This window comes from Rhinatrema bivittatum, chromosome 6, assembly GCF_901001135.1.
Source record: "Rhinatrema bivittatum chromosome 6, aRhiBiv1.1, whole genome shotgun sequence".
Lineage (NCBI taxonomy): Eukaryota > Metazoa > Chordata > Amphibia > Gymnophiona > Rhinatrematidae > Rhinatrema > Rhinatrema bivittatum.
In genome coordinates this window covers 13,527,435-13,541,489 of record NC_042620.1, presented here as the reverse complement: position 1 = coordinate 13,541,489, position 14,055 = coordinate 13,527,435, and the positions used below count along the sequence as shown (strand labels likewise).

General features: G+C 54.9%; 1 protein-coding gene across 2 annotated transcripts in view; it reads left to right on the top strand.

Annotated features, from left to right (window-relative positions):
- Positions 1-14,055, top strand: part of PNKD (PNKD metallo-beta-lactamase domain containing) — a 114,305-nt gene that overhangs the window by 36,409 nt on the left and 63,841 nt on the right. For both annotated transcript variants that reach the window (XM_029605088.1, XM_029605089.1), the window contains exon 2: positions 10,516-10,631. In XM_029605088.1, the coding sequence (XP_029460948.1) occupies positions 10,516-10,631 (116 nt within the window). The remainder of the gene's footprint in view (positions 1-10,515; positions 10,632-14,055) is intronic.

The window sequence follows — 14,055 nt, the reverse complement described above, 5'->3', positions numbered from 1 at the left end:
TCTTTTGACGTGTGGGCTGCGAAAGTTGATAAAAGCCTTGGTGGTGTTGAAAAGCTGCTCAGGGTGGACGGTGGTGGCTCTTGAAAGCAAGGACCCCTGCTGCTGTCATTTTTCATTGTTTGCAAATCTCCTTTTTCACTTCAGCTGCCAAGTGCCTGCAACAAAAGAGGGGAAAATGATTTCTTACTCTCTTCCATTCTGGCCCCATCCATCCGGAGGTTTAGGATGACGGCATCAGGGCCTATCCCGGACATGCAAGTCCCCAGAATAACATCACAGACGTTCCCCCCCCCTCCCCCTCCCATGATCTCGGCAGAGCTTGGCCACTTCTGCCCGGGTCGTCATCTTTCTGGGGACCCTGGACCCAGGATGTTCCTCGTGATTCAAGGGAGCCACGTGGTCGGCAGCTCCTGAAGAGCCCATGTCAGTCCTTCAGAATTTAGCCCCTAAATCTGCAGCTTCCGTCTCTTGCTTCCAGCATAAAGAATTTTGACTTAAATGACTGATTCCTTAAACAAGAACATTCGCCTTCATTCAATTCTTATTCCAGAAATTAAGAAGATGTCCATGATACAAGGTTTGGATAATAAGTCACTAATTCCAAATAATTTACCTAAAAGATGCATTTTCAGTAGGGTGCCAATGGCAAATCGATGCGTAGACTTTAAAGTCCCGAACACAAGGAGTAATCGTGGGTTCCCTTCCCTCTCCGGGGTGGAGGGTCCGCTGACACAGGTGCACTTCAGCCAGCCCACAGGGTCAGCAGCTCCTCCAGACCTTCGGATGGCTGGAGCGTGCTGGGCGGTCTCCCGGGCACCTGAGAGGGAGCAGTGACTAAGGTACCGGCCCAAACTGTGCTTTAATCTTGGTGTAGGCGCGTAACTCCATGCTGCATGGGGGTTACACGTGCACTTTTCTGAAAATCCGATGTGTGTGTGTGTGTGTGCAGATTGGTCACAAGTCTCAGAAACATTCCCCTCCTCCACCTCCGGCATGCCACAGGTTATGCAACCGGATCGTGTCACGGTGTGTTTGGATTCTCAGGAGTCTCCTCTCGGCGCAGAATCCCTTATTTTCTCTGCAGGGGCTCTGACTAAAAGTTTGGATGCATTTTCTGAGAGCCAGGAACTCATGCTAAGCTGTAGGTACAAATTAATTCCACTCAAAGCCTCGGACTGCTCTTCAATGTTTGTAATAAACATTTTTTTTAAAAGAATAACATAATTCAACTTTGCAAATATCTTACAAAGTGCATTCTGAAAGTTAATAGCAGAAATATGAGCAAGAGACAGGAAAGGTATGAATCGTAGGATTTGGGTTACCCGGTTTTTTTCCCGTGTCGTCTGCAGAAAGAGACGTCTTCCCTACCATTCGCTCGGAGCCGGCCCCAGGAGCGATCCCTGGGGCAGGCCACTCCTCATCCTCGCTCCTGTATCGCTCGGCCAGTTTACACTTTCTAACCTGCTTGCTTGTGGTGCTGGTGCGGTCACCCGGGATGAGGGGAGGACAGGGTGAATGGCGCGCTCCTCCACGCGGTACCGCAGGGTGGCAGCTGCTGCGCCGGTTCCAGTATGTTACTGCGACTGGAGGTGGGCACCTTGCGCCCTGCTTACTGGTCCCCACAGGCAGTTCAGGGAACAAATCCCGTGTTCGCTTTTCAGGAACAGTCACCTGGTCGCCCCTGGTCTACCCTTAGATCAATTGCTCAGACACCAGGTTGCATATTCGGGGGGGGGGGGGGGGTCACCTATTTATGCAAATTTATTTTATGCATATTGATTGTGGATCTTCTGAAAATCCGACCGAGTGCCGCCCGTTGGGTCCCTGGTGGTAGCGTGCATGTAATTTAGATGCTGTTCTTCCCGGTGCATACCTTCCCTCCCTAAGAGGAGATCCCAGGGGATGCTGGACCCTGAGCTAGAGCAAGACGTGGTGGAAGGAAATTTACAAATAAAGTGTGTAGCCATATTTCTGGCTGTTTCTACTCTACCTTCTCGTTCTTCACCAGAAGTAAAGTTGACACTTATAAAGTTAGAATTGTTTTTAAACTGATAACTCCTGGACAGTATTGTATCACAAATCAAGTATTTCATTTAGAAAACTATGTACCGAATCAAAATTACGGCACGTGTGTAAATTAATAGATCTTAGCATCCTTATTTTATGTGCCCTATTGTAAACCGTTGTGACGGATCCCTTCTTAATGACGGTATAGAAAAGATTTAAATAAATAAATAAATACTGCTGTACAACAGGAGCCCGCCGCCTGCTCCAAGCCTTGAGCTGCCGCACGTCAGGCCTCTGCCGTGGATGCGTGAGATCTGCCCTGTCTCGATTAACAGCTCCTCCTTTCCAGTTGTTCTGGTTGAGCAGCAAAAGTGCACCGAACACAGTAGCCCGCGTGACAGCGCCGCCGGCCCACTGGGGGCTGCTTCCTGCTGTGTGTGGCATGGCAATTGCAACAGCATGAAAAGCGCAGCCCCCAAGTGTAACAGTTATTGTAAAGCAGGCCAGAAGTGTGAGGAGGATGTGGTGAAAGCTGTTAGTGTAGCTGTTTGGCCAAGTTCCTGGAGGAAAAGTCCATAAATCTTTATTAAGGTGGAGTCGCAGAAATCCCTGTCTTATCCCTGGGATAAGCAGCTTGGACTCTCTCCACCTCTTGGGATCCTGCCAGGTACCTGTGACCTGGATTGGCCACTGCTGGACACGGGATACTACGCCCGATGGACTCTCGGTCTGACCCCGTTTGGCAAGTCTTATGTTCTTATTCAATAGCTTACAAAATCTGCAGCCAGCTCTCAGATTGCATGAGCGCATATTAATGTGACCGCAGCTTTCGGACTGGGAGTGCGGTGCGCGTCTGCCGTAGGGGCACGAAAACGGAGCAATCTGCTGCCACTCTGGGAGCGGTGGTGCCCGCACAGGGCCAGACCTGGGAACGTTTCCACTTCTGGGTGCCCTGAGATTGGTGTGAATGAAGGCTTTGCAGCTGAAAAATGTTGGTTCCATAAGTTTGGGTTTTGTTTGAATTCATTTTTGCACACAATACTTTTTTTTTTTTTTTTTTAGAGCACATAAAATCCTCTTTAACGTGCAGGCAATTTCATTGAAAGGTCAATTTTAAAAGGAAGGCGTGTGCACCCATAAATGTTACAAATCTGCCCGCGAGCGGAGATTCACTGCGATTTTATATCGTGCGTGCAAGTACGCGCGTATCATTTAAAAATCCCCCTGCCGCGCATAGCGTTAAGAGGGAGCGCGAGGAAACGTCCCGCCCGTATTTCCGCTGGGGCTTTGGCGGCTTTCACGCGCATATGCTCGTGCGAGGGGGATAACCGGCTTTCCCGAGTAGCGCACCAGTTTGTCCGGCTGATATCGAGGTCTTCAGGGCCCCCCACTTGACCCTGAAGGTTCACTCTGCCCTGAGAGCCCTGAAACTGGAGATCCCCCGCCCTGCAGCAAAGCTACACGGAGAGCACGGGCACGCGCGCCATGGGCGGCTTTCTTAAAATTCAGAGTTACGGGCGTAAGTTTAACCCCCCCCCCCCCCATTCCTGACGTGTGCATGGGTATCCACGCGTGTACTTCATGGTGTCTTAAAGTTTGCGTCGCCCGCACGTGGCCCTCATATGCACGTGTGTGGTCGTTACTGCGCAAGCAACGCTTTTAAAAATTAACCCGTTAGTGCATAAAAAAACCCAGGGTGCATAAAATGAAACGAAAAACAGCGCAATCCGAGTGTGGATTAATAAAGGGAGGGGGGCGAGGAGCACAGGGAATTTCTCTCCCTGGCCCCTCCCCCTCCCAGCCTCTAACACGCTGTCCCTCGCTCTCTCTCTAGACATTTTAGGCCCCTTCCATGTTAAAATGCAACCCCCCGCCCCTTGCTCATTAAAGTTTGGGGTTCCCCCGACCTTCCTGGAGGCCCCACTGCTGCACGGGACTGGAAGCGCCGCTCCGTGGAGGCCGCCCGAATGCTAAGAAGCACGGGGCATTGGCAATCCTGCTGCGCCAGGGCAGGTTCCCCCCCCCCGGTGCCACCTTGTGCACCCGTCGCCGCGTGCGTAGCCTGCGCCCCCCCCCCCCAGCTCTGCTACGTAAGGTGGCTGGAGTCAGCGGAGGCAGGGAGGGGAGAGGAGCGGTTCCCATGGAATTCTGGGAAACGGGGCCACAGCCTGCCCCCTGCCCCCACCTTCCTCTTGGGGTTCTTTCTTCCCGGGAGCCGGGGGTGTAGACTGGCAGGAGCCCTTGGCCCCTGCTGTCAGGGGGCATCGTTCCCTCTCCCGTCTCTGGGAACCCTCGTTCTGTGCGAGGCCACGGGAAGCACCTGGCAGAAGGCAAGTCATGGGAAAACAATTTCACAAGATGACAAGTGCCTTCCTGCTTCTTCCAATGTAATCAGAGGAAAATCGAATTATTTGTTCTGTTCACACCGCGTCCCCAACAGCCCGAGGCTCGCGGCAGGAATTAAAGGAGAATTACCCTCAACGATGATCGTCTGAGATGTCAGAATCCTGTTGGCTTACCTGGAATCAGCTTTTAGTTTTTAAACTCTGTATTTTTGATTTGCTAGTAAGAGGCCAGCAAACATCCCTTGGGAGTCCTGATCTGGATTCCCTCTAAATCACCATCTTAAGTTTCGTTGGGTTTCCTGTTGCAAAGGCTGTTGGGTAGATGTGATGGCAAAGGGCTGGGGGCAGTTCATGCACATTTGTGCAGTCGGTTTGGCTCCTTTGGGAAAGTCTCTGCAGAGAAAAGGGACTAGAATCAGTGGAAGGCAGTTAAGAGGTGCCAGCTGGGGCGGCTGCTGCCGCCGGGGAGCTGCGCACGCGGGAGGGAGGCAGCTGGGGACTGGCGCACGCGCGAGGGAGGCAGCTGGGGCTGCGGGGGAGCGGCACACGTGTGAGGGAGGCAGCTGGGGCTGCTGGGGAGCGGCGCACGCGTGAGGGAGGCAGCTGGGGAGCGGCGCACGCGTGAGGGAGGCAGCTGGGGCTGCTGGGGAGCGGCGCACGCGTGAGGGAGGCAGCTGGGGACTGGCACACGCGTGAGGGAGGCAGCTGGGGCTGCTGGGGACTGGCGCACGCGTGAGGGAAGCTGCTGGGGACTGGCACACGTGTGAGGGAGGCAGCTGGGGCTGCTGGGGAGCGGCGCACACGTGAGGGAGGCAGCTGGGGCTGCTGGGGAGCGGCGCACGCGTGAGGGAGGCAGCTGGGGACTGGCACACGCGTGAGGGAGGCTGCTGGGGACTGGCGCACGTGTGAGGGAAGCTGCTGGGGACTGGCACACGCGTGAGGGAGGCAGCTGGGGAGCGGCGCACGCGTGAGGGAGGCAGCTGGGGCTGCTGCCACCAGGGATATCGCTGGGGATCTCGAGGGATAAGTCTGATTGTTTGCAGATATTAAACTTCTATAGCAGTGAAGACACTGGAAGGGGTGAAATCTGGAAATAAGGGTTTGGAAAATTAACTTCTGTGCAGAAAAGTTTAAAATATGTGTGAATCGCCGGGTTATTAAGGGAACCCCCAGCCACTTCCATTCACAGTTTCATGACCTCTCTTCCCTTTGTGAAGTGGACATTGTTCACAGAGAAACCTCTCAGCTGACCGTTAGGTAGCGTCAGGGAAGACTCACAGGGGCCGCCGCACTATCGCGCGCGTAAAAACGTGTCGCCAAACTGGGCGCCCGCCTTTTCAATGCCCGCCGGGCGTGTGATGCGCTAAGTAATGAGCTGCCACGCTAAAAGGGACGCGCTGGGGATAAAGTGTGCGTCCCTAGCGCCGAAAAGCATCGGGCGCCCGGGAGACGCGGCTGTGCACGGGTTAAGAAACCGGATGCTCAGCACGCGCGTCCAATTTACTGGCACGGCCTGCAGCGTGTGTATCGTGCCCCGAAAACATTGTAATTTTCATTAAGCTTTTCTTTTTTTTTTTTTTAAATAATTTGTAGCCGTGGCGAGGAGCAGAGCTTAGCGTCGAGATGATACTAAGTAGGAGGAAGCGTGGAAAAGTAGTATTTTTTTGATTTTAGTTGAATCCTTGACATCTGGCCAGACATGACGCCAGCTCCAGGGCTCGTGTTAACTTTGCCGTGTTAAAAAGCGCGCGTCGGGCGCACGGCGATGGTTTTGCAGTGGGGGTTGTAGCTGACAGCCCGACGTGCGTGGCATTTACATGCGATGAGCGCTGTTAGCTCTGCGTCTGTCTGGATGCACGTTTCGTAGGCGCAGATCCCCCTTGTTGCGTCGGGTGCTGGTCTCGCACCTCCCAAAGCTGGGTCCAGTCGCTGGCTAAGCTGAGCGCACTTTATTGCATCGGCCGGACGGCAGGGCTTGCTATCTGTGCAGGTCACTACCGAGACCCCATCTTGAGCACAGCATGGGCTTCTAGAGGTCGTGGGGACCTTTGCAAGGCCATCTAAAGGCTGGAAGTGGCTCAGGGGAGAGATAAGGAACCGATGCAGGGCCCGTGGCACAGACCTTACAAAGAGAGACTTTGTGTTCGCTGGAGGAGAGAAGGAATGGGGGGGATGATGTGGAGCAAAGTGACATTTTCCATGGAAAAGGAATTGCAGGATGAGGGGGTCAGGATGTGAAGGAAGCTGGAGAAAAGCCGCCTTTACTGAGAGCGGGGTGTCTGTCTGTCTGTCTGGGATGGCCACCAGCTGAGGGAGTGGCAACCAGAACTGTGACCTGAAGCTTGGGCCAGACACCGAGTGCGGGAGGGAGAAGGAGGTGCTGCGGCTGCACGAGCGCCTGCCCGTGGTTATAGACACCGAGCGCGGGAGGGAGAAGGAGGTGCTGCGGCTGCACGAGCGCCTGCCCGTGGTTATAGACACCGAGCGCGGGAGGGAGAAGGAGGTGCTGCGGCTGCACGAGCGCCTGCCCGTGGTTATAGACACCGAGCGCGGGAGGGAGAAGGAGGTGCTGCGGCTGCACGAGCGCCTGCCCGTGGTTATAGACACCGAGCGCGGGAGGGAGAAGGAGGTGCTGCGGCCGCACGAGCGCCTGCCCGTGGTTATAGACACCGAGCGCGGGAGGGAGAAGGAGGTGCTGCGGCTGCACAAGCGCCTGCCCGTGGTTATAGACACCGAGCGCGGGAGGGAGAAGGAGGTGCTGCGGCTGCATCAGGCTGGAGCGCCCGTGGTTATAGACACCGAGCGCGGGAGGGAGAAGGAGGTGCTGCGGCTGCACGAGCGCCTGCCCGTGGTTATAGACACCGAGCGCGGGAGGGAGAAGGAGGTGCTGCGGCTGCACGAGCGCCTGCCCGTGGTTATAGACACCGAGCGCGGGAGGGAGAAGGAGGTGCTGCGGCTGCACAAGCGCCTGCCCGTGGTTATAGACACCGAGCGCGGGAGGGAGAAGGAGGTGCTGCGGCTGCATCAGGCTGGAGCGCCCGTGGTTATAGACACCGAGCGCGGGAGGGAGAAGGAGGTGCTGCGGCTGCACGAGCGCCTGCCCGTGGTTATAGACACCGAGCGCGGGAGGGAGAAGGAGGTGCTGCGGCTGCACGAGCGCCTGCCCGTGGTTATAGACACCGAGCGCGGGAGGGAGAAGGAGGTGCTGCGGCTGCATCAGGCTGGAGCGCCTGTGGTTATAAGATTGCGAGCGAGGAGCACAGAGTGGCCGGAGGTTGCATTGCTGGCCGTCTGGCTTGGTGGTGAGACGAGGTGGGGTCTGGGTGTTGCATTAACCAGGAGGCCTGTAAGAAGCAAACAGTAAATGCTGGCAGATAAGGAGCGCTTGCTCCAGTTTGGCCAGTCACATTCTTCTTCTCTGCTTTTCTATCATTCTGGGTAAATGATTATATAAATGGTCATTCTTTAACCAACACCAGCTCCTCCCACACTCCCCCCCCCATGTCTTTACCAAAACTCTCAACCATCTTCCCAGGGCCACCCCGGCCCACTATAGGGAGGACGGCAAAAAGATCAGGCAATAAACTGCTTTAAAATGTGAAATCAGAGCAGTAATCATCCGACCCTCAGGCTCGGGAATCTGCTCCATAACTTGATTCAGGAGTTTCTGAAGTACAGTGACCCAGAAAATGTTATTTCTCTGAGATCACTTCTCTCAGCGTCTCTCCTGCTCTCCCTCCTCGCTCTCCTGGGCACTGTCTCCTCTGGCTCAGAGTGAGTGAGTGGGTGGTCTCCTTGGCTCAAGGCTCCCCTGTCTCCTGTGCCCTCCTGGCCCTGTCTCCTGTGCCCTCCTGGCCCTGTCTCCTGTGCCCTCCCAGCGCCTGTCTCCTGTGCCCTCCTGGCCCTGTCTCCTGGGCACTCCCAGTGCCTGTCTCCTGGGCACTGTCTCCTGTGCCCTCCTGGCCCTGTCTCCTGGGCACTCCTGGTGCCTGTCTCCTGGCCCTGTCTCCTGTGCCCTCCTGGTGCCTGTCTCCTGGCCCTGTCTCCTGTGCCCTCCTGGTGCCTGTCTCCTGGTGCCTGTCTCCTGTGCCCTCCCGGTGCCTGTCTCCTGTGCCCTCCTGGTGCCTGTCTCCTGGGCACTCCCGGTGCCTGTCTCCTGGCCCTGTCTCCTGTGCCCTCCTGGTGCCTGTCTCCTGGCCCTGTCTCCTGTGCCCTCCCGGTGCCTGTCTCCTGTGCCCTCCTGGTGCCTGTCTCCTGGGCACTCCCGGTGCCTGTCTCCTGGCCCTGTCTCCTGTGCCCTCCTGGCCCTGTCTCCTGTGCCCTCCTGGTGCCTGTCTCCTGTGCCCTCCCGGTGCCTGTCTCCTGGCCCTGTCTCCTGTGCCCTCCCGGTGCCTGTCTCCTGTGCCCTCCCGGTGCCTGTCTCCTGGCCCTGTCTCCTGTGCCCTCCCGGTGCCTGTCTCCTGTGCCCTCCCAGTGCCTGTCTCCTGGCCCTGTCTCCTCTGCCCTCCCGGTGCCTGTCTCCTGTGCCCTCCCGGTGCCTGTCTCCTGGTGCCTGTCTCCTGTGCCCTCCCGGTGCCTGTCTCCTGGCCCTGTCTCCTGTGCCCTCCCGGTGCCTGTCTCCTGTGCCCTCCTGGTGCCTGTCTCCTGTGCCCTCCCGGTGCCTGTCTCCTGGCCCTGTCTCCTGTGCCCTCCCGGTGCCTGTCTCCTGGTGCCTGTCTCCTGTGCCCTCCCGGTGCCTGTCTCCTGTGCCCTCCCGGTGCCTGTCTCCTGGCCCTGTCTCCTGTGCACTCCCTGGGCACTGTCTCCTGTGCCCTCCCGGTGCCTGTCTCCTGGCCCTGTCTCCTGTGCCCTCCCGGTGCCTGTCTCCTGGCCCTGTCTCCTGTGCCCTCCCGGTGCCTGTCTCCTGGTGCCTGTCTCCTGTGCCCTCCCGGTGCCTGTCTCCTGTGCCCTCCCGGTGCCTGTCTCCTGGCCCTGTCTCCTGTGCACTCCCTGGGCACTGTCTCCTGTGCCCTCCCGGTGCCTGTCTCCTGGGCACTGTCTCCTGGGCACTGTCTCCTCTGGCTCAGAGTGAGTGAGTGGGTGGTCTCCCTGGGCTGAAGGCTCCCCTCCTCCTGCCAGTCGGTGAAGATCTGTGGCGTTCCCTCCTCAGTGGCTTTGATCTTGTATCAAAGAGCAGACAGCTGCCTGCCCGCCCTCTGCACAAAGCGCCTGTTCTTTCAGTCCAGCTGTGTAATAACCTCTCCCTCAGCTCCGTCTTCCTTCTGTGCAGTCTGGAGAGGGCTGGCGGTGGTTATTGCATAGAAGGTGCTAACGAAAGTATCTGATGTGACCCGCAGAGCATGGGAAGGGGATGAATCTTACTGAGTGGACAGGACTGTGTGCATCACTCGCACACCGGCGCTGTCAGTGTGGGGAGGGGGCTCTCCTATCATTGGCCAGCGATGACACAGCGGTCTGTGGCAGGGGTACTAATGCTCAGTATTTAGGACTATATTCTATAGGCTTTCCCAGCTCCAGATGCATGCACAGCTGTCGCAGTTCAGGCTGGATTCAAGGATCACCTCTCTTCCCCCTCCCCTCCCCCCCAGAAATGGCACATGGCCGCAGGGCAGATCTTCTGCCTATCCAATCCCCTCTCCCGCAGGATGGGCCAGGAGGACTTGTCTTCTGCAGAACATCATGGTTGAAGTGGGATTCAGGTACAGGTTGGGAGCTGGATACGGAGAGAGCTGGAGGGCAGGCGGGAGCTGTAACAGGGACTCAAATTGACTGTGGATGGAACAGGCAACAATAAACAGGAAGGCCCAATAGGGCACAAGGCTGGACAGGAACGTCCAAGAGGGCATGGAGCATGGCAGGTGGACCTGGCAAGGGAGGCCACGGCCAGGTCAGAGAGCGGAGACGGGACGGGTCGGGCTGGAACAGAGCCGTCATGTGATCGGCGAGGAGGTAACTCACGCAGCTTGTGAGCGAGGCTCGCTGAGGACCCCTGGTGGAGGGGAGGCTGCGCAGCAGGCGGAACCCTAACTCCAGCTGTGACTGCTGCAGCTGGAGAGGAGCCTGCGGGGGGTCACGCACGGCGCAGACTGCGGTGCAGGCCGTTCGTTCTTGCGTCTCCTGTTGTTCTAAAGTCCGTATGTCTTTCTCTCTCCCCTTGCTGCAGGTACAACCTGTACACCCGCACCAGGCTGGGCTATCTGTTCTACAAGCGGCAGGTGAAGAAGGCTCGAGAGCGCTACCCGGAGGGCCACTCCTCTGCCCAGCCCACGGTCTTCAGCGGTGAGCAGCTTACCCTAGCGACCTCCTTCATGGGACGGGTGGGTGAGCGAGGAGCGGTCCCTGAGTTACTGTGGCTTTCAGAGCAGCTGGGAAAGGGATGTAGCCTGGGGATTGGGGAGTGACCCCTCTGCTCGCTGGGTGAACAGCCGCCCGCTTTCCCCGGGAGGAGGAGGAGGACTTTCACAGGCTTCAGCCGGGCGAGTTTGGTGAGTTAGCCGGCTAAACCCCATGTTAAAAAAAAAATAAAAAAGGAAAACGTCCCCAGGTAAGAGGCAAATCTAATCTCCTGAATTCACTACGTGGCCCGATTTATCCAGCGCGTGAATCTCTAGGCTCCTGAGCTTGGCCTCTCCAAACCCGGGCAGTTTGAGTCGTTCTCAGCGCGGGCTCACCACTCAGCTGGCCGGGGCTGGTTATTGCCGCTGCCTGGCTGAGCTGGGGCACCCACCCTGGCTGCACAGAGGGAGGAGCTGAATCTGCAGGGGCCCGATCTGTGGCCCTCCCAGTGCATGGCCACACTTCTACCCACAAACGATTAGAGGTAAACAGCAAAAAAAATCTCCACCAGAATTAAGCAATTCGCTGGGTTCTTACCCCCTGAACTGATTCTTTCACCAAAATTTTAGTGACACTTTATATTAGGAGACCAGAACTGACCCAGAGCACGCCAAGCAGTGGTCAGAAACCCCCCCTCGGTTCATTGCTAGGAGCAGTAAACGCTCTCAAGTTTGATATCTCAGTTCCCAAAGGTTGCCCGTGTGCACATATCCAAGAGGACAGATTTATTTATTGAAACTGAGATATCGCCGAAGTGCCAGCCTGCGCACGTTTCGCTGGTGGCTACGTCAGGGCATCAGGTTTTCTGCAAAGCAAAGTTTTTTTTTGTTTTGTTTTTCTGCAAAGTCAGTTTTTCTGCAAAGCAAAAAGCAGTAAGTGCAGTGCTTGTGCTAAAAAAAAATCTGAGAAATTCTGCATACAGGGGGTACTGAACCCCCAAGAAGTGGCAGTACGACTTCTCATCCCGGCACCAGCATGGCCCAGGACCCTACGCCAGTCAAGCAGTCCGATTTAATAACCAGTCGGGTTACTTCAGAGAACGTTCTTCAGACAAGATCTAAGAAGTCTGAAAAAGCAAAGGCCCTTCTATATTAACAAGAAGTCCGAGAGGCTCGACGGGTCGTAATTAAAATATGCACTTGTGCTCCCGATCATCAGCACGCGGGCGGGAAGGGACACGATCGTTTGCAGAGCGTGGCAATGATTCAGGTCGATGCAACGCGATGCTACAGGAGCTTCCATTTTACGAAGGCGCAGGCAGTTTTGATCTTCCGTCGGGCGTTTTCTTGGGGATCCAGCTGTTCCACCAACATAGATCTTGCTGCATGGCCACTTGATGACGTACACGACATGGCAGTCCGCGCCTCTCCTCGAAGCCTGTAGCTCGGCTCTCTGGAGGACCTTGGATGCAGGCGCAGCTCAGGGCAGTTAAGAACTAGACGTCCACCCCCCTGATCCCCCTTAATCCTTCTCCCATTGGCCTGTGCAGATTTCAATGGAATTGTTCTCATCAATAACAGAATCCATCCTAGGCTAATTATAAAATTTCAAAAGATTCAATAAAGCAGCCTTACTGGCGCTTCAGCGAGCTGGATGGATGCGGTGCTGCACAGATACACATAACAGGCTGTCCCTGCTCCGTGGAGCTTACAGTCTAGCTGAGACATGCAGACGAGACAAAGTGTAGGGTTCAGGAAATGTATTTATTACACTAAAGGTGGTTCAGGAACCAACAAGAGAGGGAGCTATTTTAGATTTAATTCTCAGTGGAACACAGGATTTGGTGAGAATGGTAACAGTGGTGGGGCTACTTGGCAATAGTGATCATTTATTTATTTATTTATTTTTGGTTTTTATATACCGGAAGTTTCTGTATACAATACATATCACTCCGGTTCACAAATAACAGAGATAACTGTCGCCGGGGAGGCGGTTTACATGGAACATATCGAATAAAATGAACAGATAATCTATAATAAAGTACAATCTAATTTGAAACAACTGAAATCAACTTAGAAAATAACTTGGAACATATAACGGACATTACTTTATTGCTGTAAGACAAGGCTGGATGTTTGTTCTTCTTGCTTTTAGCTCTCTGGGAAAGCTTGATGGAAGAGCCAGGTCTTATTTATTTTATTTATTTTATTTATGCTAAGTAGCTGTATATAGTGGACTCCATATTTATTTTGTTCTCTTGTATTTATAGAGGACCCCTTATTTACATTGTACACTTGTATATAATTATCCTCATCTATCTCTTTTATTTCTTATAGTCCCAGTTCATGAACCCTTGTTAATTGTAACTGCTTCTCTTCTCCATGTTTATCTATGTTTTTGGTTATATTTTTGCACCCCTGTTTTCTGTAAACCGACATGATGAGAACGAGTTCTTGAATGCCGGTATAAAAAAACCTTAAATAAATAAATAAAAAAATAAATCAACACCTATCTGATCAGAGAAAGTCAGTGTTGGGAGGTTATTACGGCCAGAGAGGGACCGGGACGCGCCAGCTCAGGGAGGCTGCGCCAGGCATGCAGCACAGCACGGTGGAGAGTCAGGCGGGAGTCGGTGACGGTGGAGGAGGAGGAGGGCACAGATTAAAAGCAGCTTGCCCAATAAACGGAGGTTAGAAGGAGGGATGTAGGGGGCGATGAGGACCTGCAGAGTGACAGCAGGTTGAACAGTATGGGACTCTCCCCTCACTAGTGACTCAGCAAGTTTGAAAGGCCTTGCATTCCCCCCCCTCACCAGTGACTCAGCTTCACTCAGCAGTGACTCAGGAGCAATTGGCAGAAGCAGGAACACAGTGGGAAGCGGAGAGAGTTACTTCTGAAACTCTGGAAGGGCTAAGGAGAGGCGAGATGAGAGATTGAGAATTGCACCACAGGACAGTGGAGTCACAGCCTGCACAGGGAAAAGAGAGAAATGCGGATTCTGTAAAAGAGAGCTAGAAGCGGATTTCACACCTCGCTGCTGGATGCCAAGTGTTGGTGTCAGATGACCTGCACCCAGCGAGGCGTAATAAGCTGGCAGGGCTCACCCACTGGAACTCGTGCAAACATTGCAACATCGTCGCTGCAGCAGGAAAGCACCGGGATCACCACCCTGCGAGAACTGTAAAGAAATAAGAAGTTGTGATCACCCGGGACATTCCCGATGCAAGAGAACCAGGAAAGCAGAAGAACAGCACTGCTGGTAGAAGCGCCAGTACCCAGCGACCGTTCTGCGGATCGGACAGAGAGAGAGAGAGAAGATCCTCAGCTCAGAGACCAAGACAGCGTCTGAGAAAGATACAGAAATAGTCCCAGGGGTATCGGGGGCCATTGGCCCGATTAATCTGAACTTCCAGGCACATCAAGACCT